This window comes from Pleurodeles waltl, chromosome 3_1, assembly GCF_031143425.1.
Source record: "Pleurodeles waltl isolate 20211129_DDA chromosome 3_1, aPleWal1.hap1.20221129, whole genome shotgun sequence".
Lineage (NCBI taxonomy): Eukaryota > Metazoa > Chordata > Amphibia > Caudata > Salamandridae > Pleurodeles > Pleurodeles waltl.
The window spans coordinates 230,099,549-230,122,995 of NC_090440.1; the positions used below are offsets into that span (position 1 = coordinate 230,099,549).

The following is a 23,447-nucleotide window of genomic DNA, read 5'->3' on the forward strand; positions in this document are numbered from 1 at the left end:
GAAGAAAGAGGCAATTCCAACATATCAGCTGCCTTCCTAATCACCTCAGGAGTAGGACTGCCTTTTTGTGACAACAGCTCCTACTCTTGGGAAGTATCTAATCCACTTGCTACCTCCAGTCCTTCTAACTCTGGATCCAATGAAACAATGTCCCCCTCCCCCGGATCAGGGTCTATTTCTCCAAACAAATACTGCTCTTCTTCCAGAAGTCTCCAAGTCTCCCTTCAACACCTTTGTTTTGACTTCAACAACGGTGTCGGAGATGCCAGTACTGGCATCGGAAATGTCAGTAATTGCATAGGAGACTTCGGAACCTGTGTAGAAGGGGCCAGAGGTAATGGAGTAGAATCACATGATGCAGTCGAAGATGGTGCAACTGCCACCGCTGACTCCAGCTGAATTTCAACTGGCACAAGAAACTAGTGCCATTGACATGAACGGCACCTGCTGGTAGTGCGCTGGGAAAATACCCGAGGCATGGGAAAGGTGACCTATGGGGCTTGCAGGCGCACTAGATGGAGTCATTGCCCTGGAAAAAATGCTGTACATAGCATTTAAGATACTCCTGCTCCTGTCAAGGGGGTGGAGGTGGAGCATGAGTTGGAACTTGAACTTCCTCCGGATCAGGACGTCCAGGCGAAGTCATGAAGCTGCCTTTGACTCGATGACGACATTGGAAGGGCTACAGAAGATGGGGCCAAAGCCACCTCATCACTAGCTTCAGGTGACTTTGTACGCAGAGACACCAACCTCAGAGAATCCTCTCTGAAAGACCAGCACCAAGAACCATGATGCCACTTTTTCTTGTGTTTCCTCTTCAATGACTTAGAGGAGTGGGGAGCCGGCGACTCCGAATGAGGACGAAACTTCTGACATTCCGTTTTCCCACCTTGGCCATGAAGAGCTTTGCCTCTCTCTCTCTCTCTCTTTCTCTCTCTCTCTGTCTTTCTCTCTCTCCTTGAAGGACTTGGGGTTCATCCATTGGCATAATGAACATGCATCGACGTTGTGGTCCGAGCTCAGACACCAATGACATTCTTCATGAGGATTGGTGATGGACATCTGACCGTCACATTCCCTGCAGGGCTTGAACCCAGATTTCCTTGAAGGAGACATTTTTACTGCAACAACGTTACCATTTCCTTGAAAAAAATGTTATGAGTCCTATAATATTGATAGCATAGGAAAAAACTGTTACGCATCAAAGGCACAGAAAAAAGGGAACTGATATCAGAATGCTGACAGGGCCTTCTTATGGCTCCAATTACGTCATGCGGAGCCACTGACATTATGACCTCATCATCAATGTGGGAGAGCTGTAAAGAAAAGTTTCAGTGGAAAACTGTCGCATTAGGATATCCAAAAGGTGAGGAATCCACAGATAGATGTATCCATCAGAAACAATTCTACTACTTAAGTCGTGGCACAGGGAGCATAAGATTGAAAGGGTGTATACTTTCTTTTCTCCCCCATAATCTCTGTATTCTCAGATAAATCTGTTCTTCATCTATACATCTACAGTTACAGCTTGCTCCACTTTTATAATACCAATCACCAAAGTAAACTTTTCTCCAGTTATACTAAGACTGCCAGGGACACACCTGCTGAATGGTTGTTTCAGAGACCTCTTTATCTTGAGGTATATTGTATTTTGTACTTGGAAAAATACATCTTAAATGTTTGTTTAATAAGGGTTCTGCTCAGCACATTATCCTGTGTGATATTTAAAATTTGCTACTGTGAGGGCTTACACTCGGCCACCCAGCGTATATGGTAAAAGCTTTCCAAACATCAGGTTTTGAGTCTCCACCCACTAGAAGTGGCACATCCTGTGATAATGAACACAGGCATATTCTCGTGCAGCAATCAGCACTCAAATGGTTTGTGTTAAAGCATGTTTATTATTATTATTATTAATATTTGGTTTTTGTTAAGCGCACGGCTCCTCCAAGAGTGTCCCAGCACTAGGCAATAGGTAACCAGTGATCAGAAAGGAGATTAATTCAGAAGGTGCGCAAGAACAGGCACGTTTTTAGCCTGCGTTTAAAGGACCCTTCATCTTTGGTGGCCCCTCAGGTCTTGCAGACGAGAATACCAGCTTAAAGCGGCCAACACTGAAAAAGCACATCTACCCCATCTCTTCCTTTTAGTTTTTGATGCAACCACCAACAAAGCGTCAGAAGAGTGGAACACTTTGATAATGTACTCTTCTGTTAGTCAGATAGCTCGGACCAGATTGATAGAAAGCTCTATGCGCAAAGTCTAGACCCTTAAACCAAACACGCTCCCGAATCAAGAGCCAGTGCAACTCCTTCAGGTGCAGACAAATTTGATCATATTTACGGAGTCCTAGCAGCAGACGAGCTGCTGCATTCTTCACTAAATGGAGTCTTTTAAGTTGGTAAACAGGGAGACCCCAGTACAAAACATTGGCAAAATCCTAACGAGAGGTATTAAGGGCATGGGTAACCATCTTCTGGCAATCTAAAGGAAGTAGAAATTATTTTTTGTTAGTAAGCAGGGCAAGCCAAAACACGTTCCCACCACATTGTCCACTCGATGGACATGAGAAAGCTTATTATCAATTTGAACGGCCGGGGTGGGCAGAGAAGGAACCGCATTAGGCCAGAAATTGCCTTCCCAATCAGGAATGGTAGAACCAAAAAAGCCAATATTTTACAATAGAGTGTGAAACAAAATCTCTTACCACATTCAGAATTTTAGTATGAGGAACGAAACTGCCTTGATTGTGGCTATGACTAAAGAATGGAGCGCCGGGGCGCAGGTACTGAATCTTGAGGTCAGGGTTTCAGCATCTTATATTCTTTCTACTGTTCAGTATTACTATTCTACCCTGCAAACCAGTAACAGGCAGACAACCGACCTGTGAATAATTGGATAAGTAGACAACTGCCTTCTCCCATCTCTGAGCCAGGTGGAAGCCAAGCAGCTGACCAAAACAATAACAATGTATTGATGGCACAGTACCAGAATATCCTTGCCTAATTATAATGTGACAAAATATTGTGCCCTACATATTCTTTATATAAATACCACTCCAATTGAGAAGCAAAAGCACTTCATATTGGAGGTAACAACATAAACAGATACTGGCTAATAGTCATCTTTCATGACTGTGCTTATGATTATAAGGGACTGTACAAAGTATTCAAAAGCTTTGAAAGAAAATGTGTAATCAGGCGTATACATATTGATGTAACCAAGCTCCTTATTGAATGTTTCGTTAATACATGTGGGAAAGCTTATAATATCCCTCAAGTAAAACAGAGCTGTTTCGCATCTCATGTAAGCAGCACTCCTTCATTAAATTCTGCAGAAATGCTGCTATTATCAGGACAGATTTGCATTTATTACAGTTAAACACATATGATCACTCATAATGCCCTATCCTATAAACATCTTAGAATTTATTACATACCTAAGAAAAAAATATTCAGGCACTGATGTTGAATGGGCCGGTAGTCCTGATTTGGATAGAAATACAAGTTTAAATTCAAATTGAGATTGAAAGTAGTGCAGCAATTTGGCCAGGTGAAACCTGGAGAAAACTGTAGAGGGAAATTGTCAAACATTCTGAGTACCACAGTCCAGGGTAGGGGAAAACAGGAAGTATAACAGGGTTATCCCTCATTCTGAAGGGAGGAACTGCGAATGTGGAGGTTATACCACAACCAACAATACCAGTATATACCTGGTTTGGTATTACCTTCCAAAATACATCTTCCAATGAAACGAGGTCTTGCGTACCTAAAAGTAAATGGAGGCCTAACAAGGCTATTACATTCCATGTTAGTCCCTGGTGCACAGGGCAAGATGCAGCCCTGCATCAAAGGCAAAGGTATATCTTGGATATGTAAATAATAAGTAGAAAATCTCAATATTCAATATACTGTTTATTTCAGAAATGAAAGGGTCCCAATATATGTTAATTTCTGATAGATTAAAGTGTATTGCATTGTTTATTTTTGTAGCCTGGGCCACACTATGAGCGTGATCGAGCATTGGGTGTTGGGCGGCCAGAGTGTTAGGAAACACTTCAGAAATCCTGTACCACTCTATAAGGACCAGATTTCAGTGTTGGAGAATGTTTCTGTACTGCAGTAAAATAGCTTATTTCTCTGGGCAAGCATTGGTTTAGCCATGCAAGCCTCAAGCCCATTGCTTCCAGTTAGTGGTCGTTAAGCGTGCTCCCACAACAGTCAACCTTCAGCTCCATTCTCCTGCTGCTCTGATTTAAGAAGTGTTCTGCGCCACGTCCGATAGGGTCCTGACATCTGATCGTATCCTCTGTGTGTTCTTTCCTCAGATGTTGGATCATGGGTGTTTCTAGTTATATTGCTGTTGTTATCGGTGTTGGGTGGTTTACCGCAAGTCAGCCTCCTCCCATGACTCCTAATATCTTTACCGCAGTTTTCACAACTTACTGTGAAAACTCTCATAAGTGGTTTTATTCCTGTTTTTTCAAGATAGTAGAGTTGTATCTCACTGAGACCCTCTCAGGGGAGAGAGGGGGGTCTATTTGCATGCTCTCCTCCTTTGTCATTCTGCTGTGGACCTTAACAAAAGTGGTATAGCCTCAGCCTCCAAGAAAAACAGGTCTGCGCCATATTTTTCTTTTACTAATAAGCACGTCCATGTTGCACCTTAATCAGGTCAAGTTTCTCCTCCTCTCTTTTGCATTCCAGGAGATAACCTAACTCCTTTAACCTATCACCTTCTCTGTACCTTAGAATCCTCACTCAGCCGTCCTTTCGTACTACTAAAAGCCTTGCTGAGGGATAATTAACTTCTATTCTCCCCCAGCAAGTCTAAGTGAGTAGGCAAAAGAAAGTTGCTAGGATCTAGATCAGAGGTCTTCAAACTGGGGGGCGGGCCCCCCTTGGGGGGCCTCAAGTGATCCCAGGGGGGGCGCCAAACTCTGGCCAAAAGAAATATTATACAGATAACATGCCTTTGTTTTAAGCAAAAGCATGTTATTGCAGTTTTAAAAAGGTAACAATACTTAACTGCAATGTTTAAATAGGTTTTAACCTATTTAAACATTGCCATCTTTCTAAAATAATTGTGAAAAATTGTGAGGGGGGGGGCCCAATGATTTTTATTTTTCAATTGGGGGGCGCGGCATTAAAAAGTTTGAAGACCACTGATCTAGATATTCTACATTTGATTCTGTGGAAGGTTTCTATCTCAGGTTTGGGAGCCGGTTGGGGTTGTGCAAGTGAGGAGGCCAAGGCAAGATGCTAGGAGTGGCCGGATTTGTGTCTGCATTTGGCTCTTTGTGAGGTTGCTACCTCGGTTTGGGGCCCCGTTGGGGTCATGCAAGTGAGGGGTCCAAGGCAGGATGCTAGGAGTGGCAATATTTGCGTCTGCATTTGGCTCTTTGTGAGGTTTTTGTCTCAGCTTGGGGCCCCGATGGGGTTGTGCAAGTGAGGGGTCCAAGGCAATATCATGGGAGTGGCCAGATCTGTGTCTGCATTTGGCTCTTTGTGAGGTTTGAGCTTCAGCTTTGCGACCCCTGCTTCGGTTTATGCAAGTAAGGGGGCCAAGGCAAGATGCTAAAAGATCTGGCCGGGGTTACGTCTGAATTGGGCTCTTCCTGAGGTTTCTGGCTCAGCTTTGGGACCCTGATCGGGTTATGCAAGTGCAGGGGGGTGAGGGCAAGATGCTCAGCGTTGCACATCAGAGGCTAACAATGCAAGAACATTAACTGATCCCTTTGGCGGAATTAAAGACATATGTGCAGTAGAAGCCCGAGCGTTACCTATAAAGTGTAATAATGTGGTTCTTCTCATGCGTAGAATCCGGTCAGACAGTTACTAATAGCAATGTTTGCTGGTTACATATGCTTACTGTCTATTATTTCAGAAGCTCAAAGATTTTAAATGAAAGTGATTTTTAACAGGATTGCTTCTGTTACAGATGAATTGTTCTGAGAAATGGCAAATGCATTGGAATATCTGTGACTTGTAATGTTTCCTTTCAGATGCTTGTAGTCTAATTGTTTAATGTTATAGTTTATATGTGAGGCTTTTACAAACGTTAGCTGCAATAAACAAAAAAAACAATTACATCTTACACTGTTCACAGTTTGCTTGTGGGGGGTGTCATGTTCCTTAAATTTCCAGATTAAGATAGGAGAGCCCGATTCATAAATGATTTATTTATCTAGGTGTAAATTAGTCGTATGGTTGGGAAAAGGCATAATTTTCATTATTCACAAAGGTGTACATGTTTACGTATATGTGGCGGATGTACTCAATCTTTCACATTAGATACACATTTGTTCTTTGCCTAATTCAAACAAGAGGGCGCGCCAAGTGGTATGCCCTAGGAGTGGTAACGGACTCCTGTGCAACAGTGGTGATCACCCGTGCATGCAAATGTCATCCTAAATATCCAGACGGAGGGTTGAGGAAGGGGGAACAAACATGGTAGAAAAATGAAAAACAAACCAAAAGTAAAAACGGTATCATCTGTTGCATTTATAATCTCTATAAATGCCAATTCAGTAGAGGAAGGGTTAAAGAAGGCGGGGATCCGGCATGATGTGCTCTACTCCCTAATAGTCAATATAGCTCCTTCGCTGGAGGGATGCTTGTGCAAAAAAGGCCTCTGGGTTATTAGCCATGGCATGAGAACATTGCTGCAACAGGCAAAACATTTTACGCCAGAGAAAGCCGGATGCTATTCCTACCATCATTTTACCCTCCACATCGAGATCTCAGGTTCCATCCCCGGATTTAGGCTGGTGATAGTCTGAGAAATGTGGTATCATTTACTGGGATCAACAGAGAAGTTGACAATTCAACAAAAATGTAATCCGCTCTACTGAGTTAGGTGTCAGATTCAGATGTTCTTTTTAGCCTTTTACTTACATCTCTCTGTCTTTCTCTGCAGATGAATCGCCCCATCCAGGTCAAGCCAGCAGACAGTGAGGGCAGAGGAGGTAAGTCTAGGCTTTTTTCTCTAATTTGATCTAGCTCTCTATACACCGTCTTTTATGTATGGTTAGGATGTCATTGGCTCACTCTTCAGTCTACCATGATCACGAGTATCATGAAATTATACACATCCACGTGCCCCAGTGGAGTGCCCCAAACTTTTCTTGCTCCACTGTGAAACCCAGCATGGCCACACTTCATTGGGGTTCCACTTATTTTTCCCATCTTAAGTGACAATGCCACCCGGGGCACCATGCCTATTTATTGTAGATCACCAGCATGCCAATATCTTAATGTGGTCTCCAGCAGTCTGTTCTTCCATGAGGATCATTCTGCATTTTTCTTCTCCTGTGACATCATCTAATACATATATAAATGTTCACTGAAAAAAACAAAGGTTACAGGGACGTTATAGTTAGGTTGATGCCTTACCTGTACAAAACCATCGAAATTCAGCAGTTATAGTTATGCTTATATTAAGAAACTATAACTCATAACCTTAAACTACTTTCTGGCATGAGCTACAGTTTCTTCAGATATGCATAACAAGTATAACTGTAACTGCTGAATTTCTATCATTTTGTATGGGTAAAACCAGTGATTTTCATATGGGTTTCTTTAACGTAAAGTAATATCAAATTACTGCACATTAATACACCCACTGCCACACACGCCCTGAGGCTGTGAGCAGCAGCTCAAGCCAGGCCCTGCAACCACCTCCCGGCATGCACCCAAACCCACACTGCGCAGTGGGTTTTGGTGTGTTAGTGGGTATATTTATTTTCATTTTTTCATGGATCCTTTGTGAGTTTACACAGAGGATTACTCTGAGCCCCTTGGTGGATATGTGAATCTGAGGATCGGCCGAAAAAAATATTGTGCAATTTTTGGCTGATGTGAGGGCCCTGAGGGACCTCCATTTGCCTTATGTGTTTTCCCCTTTTTTCCCTCCCTTAGGCCAAGTGAGAAAGAAAATTGTGGCCACAACTTTCCTGTCATGTTGCGGCCAGCCAGTCAGAGCCTTGCCTTTCCTCCGGATGAGCGGAGGATCTGCATCCCTAGATAGCATATTTTTGTAACCTTTATTAACTCCAAACTACTGAACAGATTTACACAAAATCACAAAAAGCACGATATGCGGACCAAGATCTAGCTTTCTACCAAATTTATTGTAATTCTATTCAGCGGTTTGGCTGTAGCCATGTTTAAGGAATGCAAAATCCCCAAATACACAGAATGGGGGAAAAAGCATTTTTGGGACCCCCTTTTTCTCTGCCCCACTTGACAAACCACCCCAAAACTTCAATAAAGCAGCTAAAGTATTTGGTTTACCAGTTTTGAAAAGTTGGTGAAGATTCATCAAACGGCACTAAGGGGGTTATTCCAACTTTGGAGGAAGTGGTAATCCGTCCCAAAAGTGATGGTAAAGTGACGGATATACCACCAGCCGTATTACGAGTCCATTATATCCTATGGAACTCGTAATACGGCTGGTGGTAAATCCGTCACATTTGGGACGGATTACCACCTCCTCCAAAGTTGGAATAACCCCCTAAGTGTTATTGGCAAAACAAAAAACACTACGTCTATGGGAAAACTGGTCATAACTATAATGACCTAGTGGCCCATGCCATACAGAGTTTTCTCATCATTATTACAGTGATAATATCAATGATGTTATCAAAGATGTCATGAGTGTTGTGATATCTGGGGTAATTAGCAGTACATGGCGAGGGCGTGAACTATAGTTACTTTAGGGCATGAGTTATAGCTACTTGAAATAACTCTATAACAGCACCGTAAACTTTGTTTTTTGAGTGAATCTATATGTTTTTTTAATCCTATTTCCTATGTATAATGTCCCTGTAACCTTTGTTTTTTTCAGTGAATTTCTATGTTTTTTTAACATAAAGTACTTTAATTACGTTACGTTAATCTGACCACCGCTGATCATACCTCTTTGGCCATGCACAGTGAGGGTTGGCCGCAGGCCCTGCAGCCAACTCCCAATAATCACCTAACCCCATTGTACACACGGCCTTGGGTCTGTAAGTGTGTTGATGTGTACCTCAGTGGGTTTGTCAGTGGGTGCATAAGTCTTTGAGTGGGCTGTGAGTGGGTGAATGAGTCCCTGAGTCTATGAGTGTGTGTTTGAGTCTCTGAGTGGGTCTGTGAGTGTGTGCATGAGTACATCAGTGGGTCTGTGAGTGGAAGCATGAGTCTCTGAATGGGTCTGTGAGTGGGACGATTAATTTCTGAGTCTATACGAGTGTGTGCATGATTCTCTGAGTGTGTCTGTGAATAGCTGCATGAGCCTTTGAGTTTATGAGCGCATGCATGAGACGCTGAGTGCGTCTGTGCGTGTGTGCATGAGTACCTCAGTGGGTCAGTCGTGAGTTTCTCAGTGGGTCTCTGGGTGGGTGCATGAGTCTGTGAGTGCGTCATGAGTCTGTGAGTGTGTGCCTAAATATCTCTGTTGGTCTGTGAGTGGGTGCATGAATCCCTGAGTGGGTCTGTGAGTGGGTGCATGAGGCGCTATGACTGCATGCATGAGTCTCTGAGTGGGTTTGTGATTGGGTGCATGAGTCCCTCTGGGACTGTGAGTGGATGCATGAGTCTCTCAGTGGGCCTGTGAGTGGGTGCATGAGTCCCTGAGTGTGTGCTTGAGTAACTCAGTAGGTCTCTCAGTGGGTGCAAGAGTCTCTGAGTCTATGAGTGCATGCATAAGTCTCTGAGTGGGTCTGTCAGTGGGTGCATGAGTCTCTGAGTGGGTCTGTGAGTGGGGGCATGAGATTCTGAGTCTGTGAGTGTGTGCATGAGTCTCTGAGTGAGTCTGTGAGTGTGAGCATGAGTACCTCAGTGTGTCTGTGAGTGTCTCACTGGGTCAGTGAGTGGTTGTATGAGTGGGCTGTGAGTGGGTGCTTCAGTGGGTCTGTAAATGAGTGCATTACTGTCTAAGTGAATGTTGGACTTTTTTTCTTTTCTAGACGATATTTGCGAATTTGTTGCGACTTACACTGGGGGGCAATGCTGAGCATCTCAGCGAATTCGCAAATATTGCATGTGGTAAAAAAACATGTTTTCGACATTTTGAACACATAATATGACAGTCAAACACCCTTATAACCCACCCCTAGGGTCAGGTTACCGCCACCCTAACCCCTTATACCACTTTTCTTCATAACTTTCAGCCCTAGGGACCATGTCCTGTTACATAAAACTGCGGCTGCAACTTTCTGCTGAGGTTGTGACCAGCCATTCATGGCTATCGTGTTGGTCTGCACATTTCCGATTCGTTGCAAATTCGTTGTGAACTATTCATGTTTCTAGATATACAAATTTAATATCCTTTAATATCTTGAAAACTACTGACCGTATTTACACCAAATAAGAAAAAGTGTGATCTCCGGACCAAAAGCTACCTTTCTGCCAAATATGGTGTAATTCCGTCCAGCGGTTCGGGCTGCAGGCGTGTCTAAAGACTCTATGGGAATTAATATGAGAAATACACTTTTTTTGACCCCCACTTTTTCTTAGCCCCCATTTGACGGATCAGTCCAAACATCCCATGCACAACAAAACCCAACTTGACAAATTTTTGGGAAAATGTCATGAAGATTTGCCAAACGACGCCAAAGATATAGCCAAGTCAAAAATGGGAAATAGGCCCTGACTGTAACTACCTATTGGCGACCGCCAGTAGGTAACATATATTTATGTTTATGTATTATGAAGAATTTTATGTAACCACTGTCATCTTAACACCATTTGTCTCCCTAGCCACTATTTTAAATCTGCACATACCCCCATATGGAGAGATTGCTCTACTATTGAAACAATCTTTCAAAGTTAAATATCTAGGGAAAGTACCTCAAAGTTCCTCAAGCACTTTGAGTATTATACACACCCGAAGAATATATTTGCCCCATAGAGGGCACCGGTCTGTGGAATGGTATAGAAGAGCACTAGCCATCTCAACATTTTTGGAGTGCTCTAGTTTTAATTCAGCATTCTAAGCCATATGTGCTTTTGAAAGGAAATGATTATTACCCCATTGAGAGCACGTATCTGTGGAATCTTGGATAAATGCATAGGTCACTTTTCTGTAGATGGCCTGAGTATATTTATCAGTCACCCTTATATACCCTTTGGGCATGCATTTGTGTTGCCCTCTCCATTTGTATCTGGTCCTTTGAGAAAGTGAATGTTAGAAATGGGGTCTCTGGTTGGCATTCAGTTTACACTCTGTCCAAGCAGGGACCCTCACTTTAGTCAGGGTAAGGGAGATACACACCTAGGATAACCCCTGCTCACCCACTTGGTAGCTTGGTACAAGCAATCAGTCCTATCTCAGAAGCAATGTGTAAAGTATTTGTATCAATACACACAGTAACACCGCGAAAACACTACAAAATGGACAGAACACCAGTTTAGAAAAAAGAAAAAATTTATCTGAATCAACCAAGACCACAACGACAAAAATCCAACATACACAAGCAAAGTTATGAATTTTTAAATTAAAAAGAGTCTTAATCCATAGAAATCAATGCATGCTTTGTTTTTACACAAAGTACCTGGTTTGCGTCCAAAATAAACCTGCATGAGCGTGCATGCGTCAGAAGAGTCAGCGATGCGTCAATTCCTTACTCGCAAGTGAGGCCGTGCGTTGCTTCTTCTCCAGTCGGGTAGGCGATGGGTCATTTTTCTCTCCCTGAGAAAAGCGATGCTTCAATTTCCGGACAGGCAACCTCGGGTCCGCCCAGGTTCACAATGTTTTTGATACTCAGCGACGATGCGCGCGCAATTTCAGCACACAGTGGTGAAGAGCCGCACTGCATGGGTGATGCGTCAATTTTGGTAGCCACACACAGGTGTTGCGTCAATTTCCCAGTCATGATACAGGTGGTGCCCCGAATTTTCAGCTGTGAAACAGGTGCTGCATCGCTTTTTCTCCTGTACGGCTCCTACGCGTGAATTTCAGTCTTGGATCCACCGGATTCTTCTTTGAAGGGCCCAGGGACTGGAGTAGGCACTACTTGGCAGGGTCGGAGTCTCAGCAAGAGAATCCAGGTACTGGAAGAGGAAGTCTTTGATGGCTCTGTGTGAGGACAAGCACAGCCCTTTCAGGTGTAAGTGTCAGCTCCTCCCTCCCCACTCTAGCCCAAGGGACTCATCAGGATATGCAGGCTACTCCCCAGCTCCCTTGATGTCACTGTCTAGAGGGAATTCGCAAACAGCCCAATTGTCAGTCTGACCCAGACGTGGATTCAACAGGCAGGCAGAGGCACAGAATGGTTAAGCAAGAAAATCCCCACTTTCTAAAAGTGGCATTTTCAAACTGACAATGTAAAAAACAACTTTACCAAAAGATGTTTTTTTAAATTGTGAGTTCAGAGACCCTAAATGCCACATCTCTATCTGCTCCCAATTGGAAACTGCACTTAAAAGATATTTAAAAGCAGTCCCCATGTTAACCCATGAGAGAGATAGACCTTGCAATGGTGAAAAACGAATTTGGCAGTATTTCACTGCCAGGACATGTAAAACACATCAGTACATGTCCTACCTTTAACATATGCTGCACTCTGCCCATGGGGCTACGTAGGGCCTACCTGAGGGGTGCCTTAAGTGTACAAAAAGGGAAGGTTTGGGCCTGGCAAGTGGATACACTTGCCAGGTTGAATGGGCAGTTTAAAATTGTACACACAGACACTGCAGTGGCAGGTCTGAGCCATGTTTACAGGGCTACTCATGGGAGTGGCACAATCAGTGCTGCAGGCCCACTAGTAGCAATTGATTTACAGGCCCTGGGCATCTCTAGGGCACTTTACTAGGGACTTACTAGCAAAAGTAAAGTGCCCAGAGTACCAAAACCAGCAAAAACGAAGTTGGGCACACCTTAAAAAATACAGGAAGCAGAGGCAAAAAGAAAGGGGAACCACGCTAAGGATGCCAGGTCTAACAGTGCATAAGCCACTTTAATCCCTTTATCAGGTCAAGCACAGTAAGCACTTTATATGAATATGTACTTAAAATATGAACATGTGTTCTTGAATTTTTGAATTTTTATATTGCACTAGCCACTTGTTTGTCCCTAGTAACCTTGTTGGAACTGATGAGTAACATATCCAAATTGGAAATGAAATATACTGTATATCAAAGTAGTTCACCGCTTTTGTGTGTGTAGGCTATTGATGTGGTACAATTTGCAAAGCACGTCACTTTACATCCAACAGCATGATATAAAATGGATATTGTGTAGTGGTGCCTAAATTATTGATGGATTATGGCTAATGAAATAGAAATAGGGATAATGTGGTTATGCGTGTGATGAGAATGTTGTGGGGCCCACAATATATTATACCGGAATGTGCTACGAACGAGAGTGGGTTCTCGCTCTGGTGTGTGTGGGAGCTATTGATGTGGTACAAGTTGCAAAGCACAGGTCATTTTAAATCGAAAAGCAGGATCTAGAAAAATTGTTATGGGGCAGTGCCAAAGTTTTTGATAGAATATAGCACATGGTATGTGAATGGCTCCAATACAAATGCAGTTGTGTTAAGAATAATATAAGGCACACGGTATATTGCACTGACTATTACACATTGTTGTGGAGCGAAATGGTTGTGTTTTAAGTAACAGCATTGAAATTGATACACAACATACCAAAATGAAGAACGGAATGTGCTACGAATGAGAGTGGGTCTTCGTCGCAGTGTGTGTGGGGGCTATTGATGTGGGTACAGTTTGCACAGCACAGGTCACTTTAAATTGAATAGCCTGATCCAGAATAAATGTTATGGGGTGGTGCCGAAGTTGTTGATAGACTTCAGCGTATGGTATATAAATGGCCCCAATATAAATATAATTGTGATGAGAGTAATGTGGGGTATATGATGTATTGTGTTGATGATCGCACAATAAGGTACTTACATCATGGGGTGGAATGCTTGTGCTTTAAATAATTATATTAGAATTGATGGACAGTGTAAAAAATGGGGAATTAAATGTGCCATATACATGTGTTGTTCACTGCTGTAGTGTGTGGGGGCCACTGATATGGTAGAAGGACTACGATATGCATTATAATGGTGTCCGCCATGATGAGATAAAAGGCCCAGTGGAAGGCATTCAGCCGAAACACGTCGGCCGTTCAAATTTTTTGTAATTTTGTTTGTATTCTTCTATTTTATATATGGGTGCTCACTAAACATAAGAAAATAATAAAAATGATGGACTTTTAATGCTGGACTGAGCAGACCTCATTTGTGCCACTGTGTCATGAGTCTGGGAGGTGAGTACATGAAGTATATATATATATATTAGCCACCAAATGGAAACGCAGCACTCCAAAAGACTTAATACTTGTGTTTAATGGTTACCAGTGCAAACAACCACCATCACCGACGTGTTTTGACTAGCCAAGTCTTGAGCACAATAAATATATTTATATTTTTTAAGTGAAGAAACAAAGGTCTGAGTAATGTTATAGTTAAGTGAAATTTTCAGTAGCAGCACTAACTTGCAATGAACTGCTTATGATCTTAAGTATGATTTCACTTATGACGTGTTCTATGACATCATTTATGATGTTACTGATGACATCTCAAATTACATCATTGCTGACATCACTGATGCCATATGTATGGTCAAAAGCAGTGGATTGTGAGGGCATAAGTTATAGTTAGTGCTGCTAAGTATAACTGGTAAATGTCTGTGTTAAAGCCCTTAAAAGAACGATTCAGGAAAAAGAAATGCTGTTATTTTTTCCTGAAGCTCATGAATTTATCCTTCCTTTTGAAGCTTAGAGGCAGTGATCCAACAAAGCTTGGGTGCGAGATAGGTATAGGACTGACCTCTGCTCCTAGTTCTTTTGACTTTAATCTTTAATCAAAAACAGATATTCTTATTACACATAACTATAATGTTACTTTAACCTTTGGTTATTTCAGTGAATTTTTAGGTTTCTTTTTAAAGTAAATTAATTATTTAGGTCTGTGTATGTATGGTAGAATGATTTTATAATATACGTTGTCCTTAGATATTATTTTGTAAAAAGACAGTTTTGTTTCTTGTAACATAACATAGTATTAAACAGAAAACTGTTCTATTTCCATACTGAAAGTTATTTTGCTCAGTACTTGCAACTCTCATGTGGATACATGATACTAGCAATCTATTTTTAAGGTATCATTACTGCCACGAAAGCCTCTAAACTGTTAACTAAAACAGCTCTTTAAGGAGCTACCTCTAGTTTTATCAGGTATATGTTTTTGTACTGTTTCCCTTTTTTTTTTGTTCTTAAGTTCACTAATGAGACTCTCACAGGAGCCAGAGAAGCCCATCATAACCAACGGCTCTCCCGAGAGATTGCAAGAGTGAGGGAGGCCATCCCTTGCGTAATGTTCAAGGGGGGCAGTGCTTCCTCGTTTGCTCTTCTGAGTCTCTTGCAGGATCAGACATTTTCTAATGGAATTTGCATTTACACTAAATATATCCTGATGTAGTATTTATGATTTATATACACCAGAATATTAACAATGTATTTAGTTTAATGAAATGCAATACATTATATGATTGTGGGGAAACAAAATGACGTAGATTTGTGAAAAAACTCACATGGTGGTATTGAGAGAGATTGGCCTCTCCTGTTAAACCTCTCTTTCAGATGACGGGTGTACGTATTAGGGTGTGTACATGGACCGGCCTCTCCTGTTAGACCTGTCTCTCAGATGATGGGCGTGCATAGTAGGCTGTATGGAGAGAGACTGACCTCTCTGCTGAGACCTCTATCTTGGATGTCATGTGATCATACTATGCTCTGTCCATGGACTGTCCTCCCTGCTAGCACCCCTCTCTCTGATAATGGGTGTGCATAGTAGGGTGTGGGAAGAGACTGAACTCTACTCATAATTCTTACCAAGCCAATAGGCGTACCTAGTACACTCTGATAAGCACCATCTCCAGCAAGACTTTTTCCTAAAGTAGTAAGTGTGCATAGTGTAGTGTATTCAAAAATCACCTACTGCTTTCTAAGTTTCAAGATTCCGCAAGAGTCTCGCAAGATCGTAACTTCTTTGTGGAATAAGATTTGACCATCTACTTATCACAGTATTTGTCTCTTACACACTTCCTCTCAAAAACAAGGACCACAATATGCATTCCTGCCAATGGGTGTAAGTAGTAGACTGTGATAAGCACCATCTCCAGCAACATTCCTTCCCAAAGAACCAAGTGTGCATACCATAGTGTATTTAAAGATCACCTATTCATTTCTACTTTTCATGATCCTGCTAGAGTCTTGCGAGATTGTAACTTTTTTTTAAAATAAGAATTAACCATCTACTCATCACAGTAATTATCTCTTACATGTTTCCTCTCAAAAACAAGGTCCACAATATGAATTCCTCGTAATGGAGTGCATTGAGAACTCATCTACACCTTTTGACTATTCTCAATCCCGAAAGAGTTCTGCAAGACTGTAAAAATCAATTATGAACAATATACATTTATTTTCTCCAGTAACACTCCTTCCCACAGTAACACATGTGCATACTACAGTGTATTCAATGATCACCTATTCCTTTCTACTTTTATGATCCCACAAGAGACTGGCGAGATCGTAACTTGAAAATAAGAACTAACCATCTACTCATCACAGTACTTATCTCTTACACACTTACCGTAATAAAAATAAGTGCCACAATATGGAATCCAACTAATGGAGTGTATTGAGGACTCATCAACCCCTTTTTACTATTTGTGATCCAGTGAAAGTCCAGTGAGATTGTAAAAATTAGTTAAAAATAATACACATTTATTTGCTTAACAGTAGTTATCCTTTGGACACCGCCTCTCTAAGCTTAGGGGGACAGCATGCCTTTCTGCTGCTCCCTTACATTGCTTTTCTATTTCATTTTCACAACAACTCCAATTTTTCACAGTACACACTCATTGTAGCCACTTAGGGGGTCATTCCAACCTTGGCGGGTGGCTACTGCCGCCCGCCAGGCGGAAACCGCCATTTGGCCGCCATGCGGCCAAAATTCCGCGGCCCCCATTCTGACATTCCCGCTGGGCCGGCGGGAATGAGGGCCGCAACACAGGAGCCGGCTCCAAATGGAGCTGGCGGTGTTGCGGCCGTGCGACGGGTGCAGTTGCACCCGTTGCGCTTTTCACTCTCTGCTAGGCAGACAGTGAAAAGCTGGCCGGGGCCCTGTTAGGGGGCCCCTGCACTGCCCATGCCAGTGGCATGGGCAGTGCAGGGGCCCCTAGGGGCACCAGGACACCCCTTACCGCCAGCCACTTCCTGGCGGTGAAAACCGGCAGAAACAGGCTGGCGGTACGGGGGTCAGAATCCCCAGGGCAGCGCTGCTTGCAGCGCTGCCCTGGTGGATTCTCCCAGCCGGGGCAAAAACGGCAGAAAACCGCCGGCCCCAGCGGGCCGACCGCGGCTTTACCGCCGCAGTCAGAATGGCATGTGAAGCACCGCCAACCTGTTGGCAGTGCTTCTGTCATTCGTGACCCTGGCGGTCCAAGACCGCCAGGGTCAGAATGACCCCCTTAATTTCTAACTTTCCAACAGCCAGCCAATCAAAGCGCTACCTCTCGCAAGGCTCCAAGGAGCCGCTTGCTCCTGCAAGAGTGTGAATGCTCTAGACCAATCACATGCTTTCATTTTTAAATTCATGCTCTTGTGGGAGTCTCACAGGACTCTCGCAAGGCCAACAATTCAAATAAAATAAACTTTATTTGGCATAACAATGTCATAAAAGTATATGATTGCAACTTTTCCAGACAATCATAATGACAACAATTTCATTGCATCATAAAAACATCAACAAATTTAAAATCTCATAAAAGACAACAAATCATTAAAAATGTTCACAAAGTCCAGAAATCACAAAATGCTAAAAGAATTTGAAGACCTAAGAGCTAGCGAAGAAAATAGCATTTATGAAGAATATCACTTCCAAATACTGAGTGCATCTTTTATAAAGGTAATGACAACACTGCATTTTTCAGCTGAATCCAAACCTAGCTGAAATGACATAAATTTCATAGGATGCAAAATTGGGAGAAGAAAACTGACTTATACAATGAAGAAAAATCATAAGAGGAGCAATGGATTGAGCTGAGCAATTATCACAGGGGCAGAGAGGAAGACTGTCAAACCATGTACCCTGTTACGGAAACGCGAAAGAAAAACATAATATATTCACACGAAACCTGGTAACAAAAAATCTAAAATGAGAGTTCTCAACAAACATTAAGTAGAACTCCAGCTCATAACCAGGATTTAATGCAAAATACCTGTCCACAGAGGCCATCCTTAAGGTGTTAGCTCGACAAAAACTCTGATAATGCTCATAGAAATGCACCTTTAGCCAAGCTTTCGTTGCTGGGACTATCGACTCAGTATTATTATAGAACTCGGGCAGCCCCATACCTGTAAAGATGTTCCTGATGTAAGATAACCAGGGACTATTAGTCACTATTAAAGGGTCATACAGTCAGTAATAATACTTTTTGTGAAGCCCAGCTCTCTTGATTGCAATATTTTCCACCCATAGCAAGAGGGGGCAAGTCGTAATTGACCATCAAGATAGGGCAAGCCAACCTCAGAGTAACATAAGAAAGTGGCAGTGCCTGCAGGGACTGATAATAATCTTTTAAAGAAGCTAGTTTGTAATTTCTGGAGCTTGTTACTGTTACAATAGTCCCACACAGGGGCCACTGAGATACATTTGGATTTGAACAGAACCAGCATTTCTTTTATAGGCCTGTGCCACAAAGTGCCAGCAAAATGGAAAATCACTTCAATGGCTCTTGAAAATTGAAGTTCTCTAAGCGTCAACAAAGGTGCCCATTTGAGTTTAGGGTTGAAAGGAATATGAAGTAGTAAAAATAGTTACAATTGTCAACCTTTAAAAAGTGGGAATCCCTCCATATGATAATTTTTCGATTTTGTACTTTTGGGCCCACAAGTTAATGTCATGGACTGCACACAGCTTCTCACCTCTGGATGCAGGATTTGAAAGGACACCCGGTCTTCTGCTGGTTCTGGATAAACCCAGATACGGGCGACCCTTTCTAGTAGCCACGGTGCTGCTTGACAGAAAACGCCTAAGCAGACCGTACCCTCCAGAAGGAGTCCCAGAGGAAAAACCCCAAAGAAATGGGGAAAAAAAACTCAAAACAGGAACTCCTGAAAAGGAAGAAAAAACAGGACATGAAAAAAGGGCAAAAAGCTAAATCACAAACAGCGAAACAGGAACAACGAACAGGAGCGAAGAGCACCACCAAAGGGAAGGTAAGGCAGGTCAGGACTGAGTGACTTATATACTGGAAGACAGGAAGTGACAACACAGGAAAGCGAAACAACACCATCTTGAATTGTGAAAAGCCCATAGAAAAGAATAGGAAAAAAGGTTGTAGTAGAAAAGAAAAAAGCATGCTGGGAAAAAGAAACAGGAAGAAGACAACATGGAAACCAGCAGGAATACAGAAAAAACAAAGTGCAAAGAGGCCAAAGAAAAGAGGAGAAAAAAAGGACAAGAAAGAGACCACCACCGACAGGAAAAAAGAGGATTCACTAAAATAGGTAAGGGCGACGCGACCAGGAGCATAAAACATGCTTCCTGGAATGCGTCGCCAAAACGGGGAAAAAACGCGGAGGATGGCGCTCTGACAATCGGAGGCGCGATCCGACCGCGGTCGGGGAGAGAGACGCCGTGGTGAGGCGTGGCATCACAGTTAAAATAAGAGACTTAGATCAGATTTAAGAAAAGTGCTGCTGCACCCAGTGCAGCGCCACTTTTCTTGCACCGCTTAGCGCCCCCTAACACCACCATGTGTGCGCCGTATCTAAGAGCTAAACAAAACTTGTAATTTCTCTAAAAACCCATCACAATAGTCCTTCCTAATAGTATTCAGATGGTCCACAAGCAATACTTTCAAGGTCTCTTCCCATTGGTAAATTGGGGGTGAAGAACATTCTGGTATTTGAAAGGCCGCTAAAGATATGGGAATAGTTTTCTGTTTTTTTCACGGGTTAAATGTTTTTTTGGTATTTCTTTGGAGGGGGCACAGTTGGTTAAGGATGGACATCTGGACTACTTCCAAAACCTCCACTGAGATATTTGCCTGTATGCAGGAGTTACTAGTTATTCATTTACTGGTGGCAGCTGAGCGGAGGCAAACAATATGGCCACAATTATCTTCCCCTACATCGTTAGAGGATAGAGTTGAGGTAGCCGGGGGTCAAGGGGCTTCACGTTACTAATAACTGCTTGTACTGAAAGATGTCTACAGCATCTATTCGTTCCTCAAACTGGTCTATCTCCTAATCAATATCGCCATAACAGAAGATAGGTAAGTAGTAATGGTCAGGCTGAGCTTGTTTGGGGGATCTTTCCCTACATTAGAGAAGTTGGCTTTCGTCTTACCTATAGTAATACAACAATGTCAAAGGTTCGCCAAGGGAAGTTTCACTTTGAGATGGAACACTAAAAAAATTAAGTTTGGGGCCATTTCTTTTCAATTCAATGGTGGATCTTTTCTCTCTAAGCAAGGGGTGATTGTCCTGCCCTGCCCCTTCCTGTCGGAGACGGGCAATCATGGGCATAGTCTTGACCCCGTTTTGGCCCACGGCACTGCAAGATTCTTGAAGCAATTTTAAGAGCAATGTGTGTCCTTCTGGCCTACTGCACGGGTGGCTGGGGACATAGTCTCACCCCAGTCACTGAAGCCGCTAAAGTTAAAAATGCAGGCTGGAAAATGGCTGCCATAAAACCAGTGCTGCAGGATCTTTGAAGTGCTTTTAAGCGCAATGTGTGTCCTTCTGGCCCAACCTGCTGCAAGGGTTACTGGGAGAAGTAGTCCCACCTGAGTCACTGAAGCTCCCAAAGGTCAAAATGCAGGCTGGGAAACTGCAGACAATAACACCACATGATACAATTATTTGTGAATCTTAGTTTCTCAAGAATACTGAACGCATTTACACCAAATTACAAAAAGCACAATTTGTGGACCAAGATGTAGCTTTCTGTCAAATTTGGTGTAGTTTTATGTTTTGGGACTATCCTTTATTCTCAGCCCCCGCTTTATGGATCACCCCAAACCTTTCCAAGAAGGAGCTGAGGTGGATGAACTTTTATTTTAGAAAGTTTCATGAAGATTCGTCAAACGGAGCCAAAGTTATTAGCAAACCAAAAAATGCTTCATCTATGGAAAAGCAAAGCTAACAATAACTACCTACTGGTGACCGCCAGTGTGTTATTTTTATATGAGAGAGAGTGTGTGTGTGTGTGTGTTTATAAACACACACACACACATATATATTCTCTGAAAAAACTAAGGTTACATGGATGTTAAAGTTAGGGACTTGAATTTAAAAAAACAAATAGCAACTTACGCTATGGTGAGACTTTGGAGGTCCTGCTGCGTTGGTTGAAGTTGTTGCACGCAGCAGGGACTACGGCTCCGGTGCAGGCAGTGGCGCAGAGTCAGACAGCAGTGCTGGTTCCATAGTCACTCTGGAGTCGATGTGCTTGTTTCTTCATGGTTACACCAGAACTCACTGCCAAGGGCCTAGGAACTGGATTTTGCACCACTTGGCAAGTCAGGACTCTCAGCAAGAGAACCCAGGTGCTGGCACATGAAAGTCTTTCATGTCCCTGAGACTTCTTAACAGATGGCAAGCTCAGTCTAAGCCCTTAGAGAACCTTTGGAAGCAGGATGTAGAAAGCAAAGTCCAGTCCTTTCACTCCCAGGACAGAAGAAGCAAGCAGCAGGCCAGCACAGCAAAGCAACAGGAAGAGTGGCAGTCCCTCCCACAGCATCCAGCTCTTCTTCCTGGTAGCATGGCTTCAGTCCAGAAGGATTCTAACTTTGTGGTGTCAGAGGTCCTGTACTTATAGCCATTTCTGTCTTTGAAGCAAGCAAACTTCAAAGAGATGTCTTTGTAGTGCACAACACCCTGCCTTTCCCTGCGCTGGTGCCAGCCACTCTCTAGTGGGTTGGAGACTGCTTTATGTGAGGACAGGAACAGCTCTATTCAGGTGCAAGTGTCAGTTCCACCACTCTAGCCCAGGAAGACACATCAGGATATGCAGGGCACTCCTCAGCTCCTTTTGTGTGACTGTCTACAGTGAATTCACGAACAGCCCAACTGTCATCCTGACCATGTGTACTCCACAAACGGGCAGAGGCACAGAATGGCTAAGCAAGAAAATGCCTACTTTCTAAAAGTGTCATTTTCAAACCTACAATTCAAAAAACAACTTTATATATACATATATATATATATATATATATATATATATATATATATACACACACACACATGTCAACCCTAAAGTAGGCCCAATGCAGACCCATTTAAAAGGTAGGACATGTACTAGTGTGTTTTACATGTCCTGATAGTGAAATACTGCTAAATTCTTTTTTCAATATTGCAAGGCCTATCTCTCCCATAGGGTAACATGGGGATTGCCTTGCAATATTGTTGAAGTGTAATTTCCCATTAGAAGCAGATAGAGATCTGAATTTTGGGGTCTCTGAACTCACAATTTAAAAATACATCCTTTGGTAAATATATATATATATATATATATATATATATATATATATATATATATATATTAAATTCACTGAAAAAACAAAGGTTACAGGGATGTTATAGTTAGGTTCTGAATTTACTCATGCAAAACCATAGAAATTCTGCAGAATATTTTGCGAATCATTCACTGAAATTAGTGAAAATTTGCAGATTTTCGTGAATATCGCTCACCAAAATGCAAAATTATATTAAACCTATACTTTGCCCCTAAAACGCACCTATATCACACCCCAGAGGTCAGGGTACCCTCACCCTGACACCTTATGCCACTTTCGATTTGAATTTTTACCCACGGGCACCGTGTCCCGTGAAATAAAACAGCGGTTGCAACTTTCCAGGCAGGTTGCGGTCAGCCATATGCAACGCTTCTTTTCAAACGCATATTCGCAAAAATTGACGAATTTCACGATTTATTTACGTCCAGAAATATAATCTAATTTATTTGCCCTTAAATAGCTCCTAAACTACTGAACGGATTTACACAAAATAACAAAAAGAAGAATCTGGGTACCAGCAGTTAGCTTTCTGCCAAATTTGGTGTAATTCCGTCCAGTGGTTCGGGCTGTAGACGTGTTGACAGGTCCTATGGGAATTAACATGGGAAACACAACATTTTTTTAGCCCCCTTTTTCTCTGTCCCTGTGTAACGGATCACCCTGAAACTTCCTGTGCGGAACAAGAATCACCAGGCCACTTCTTTTGGAAATTTTCGTGAATATTCGTCAATCGGTGCCAAAGATAGAGCCAAGTCAAAAAACACTTTTTCTATGGAAACATGGTCCTCAATATAACTTCCTAGTGGCGACCACCACTAGGTAATATAAATATATATGTCCACCAGGGAGTTTGTGTTACATCATAAC

General features: G+C 42.5%; 1 protein-coding gene across 12 annotated transcripts in view; it reads left to right on the top strand.

Moving 5' to 3' along the window:
* Positions 1 to 23,447, top strand: part of CELF6 (CUGBP Elav-like family member 6) — a 435,439-nt gene that overhangs the window by 287,647 nt on the left and 124,345 nt on the right. For all 12 annotated transcript variants that reach the window (XM_069222257.1, XM_069222258.1, XM_069222260.1 and 9 more), the window contains one exon: positions 6,919 to 6,967. In XM_069222257.1, coding sequence (XP_069078358.1) covers positions 6,919 to 6,967 — 49 coding nt within the window. The remainder of the gene's footprint in view (positions 1 to 6,918; positions 6,968 to 23,447) is intronic.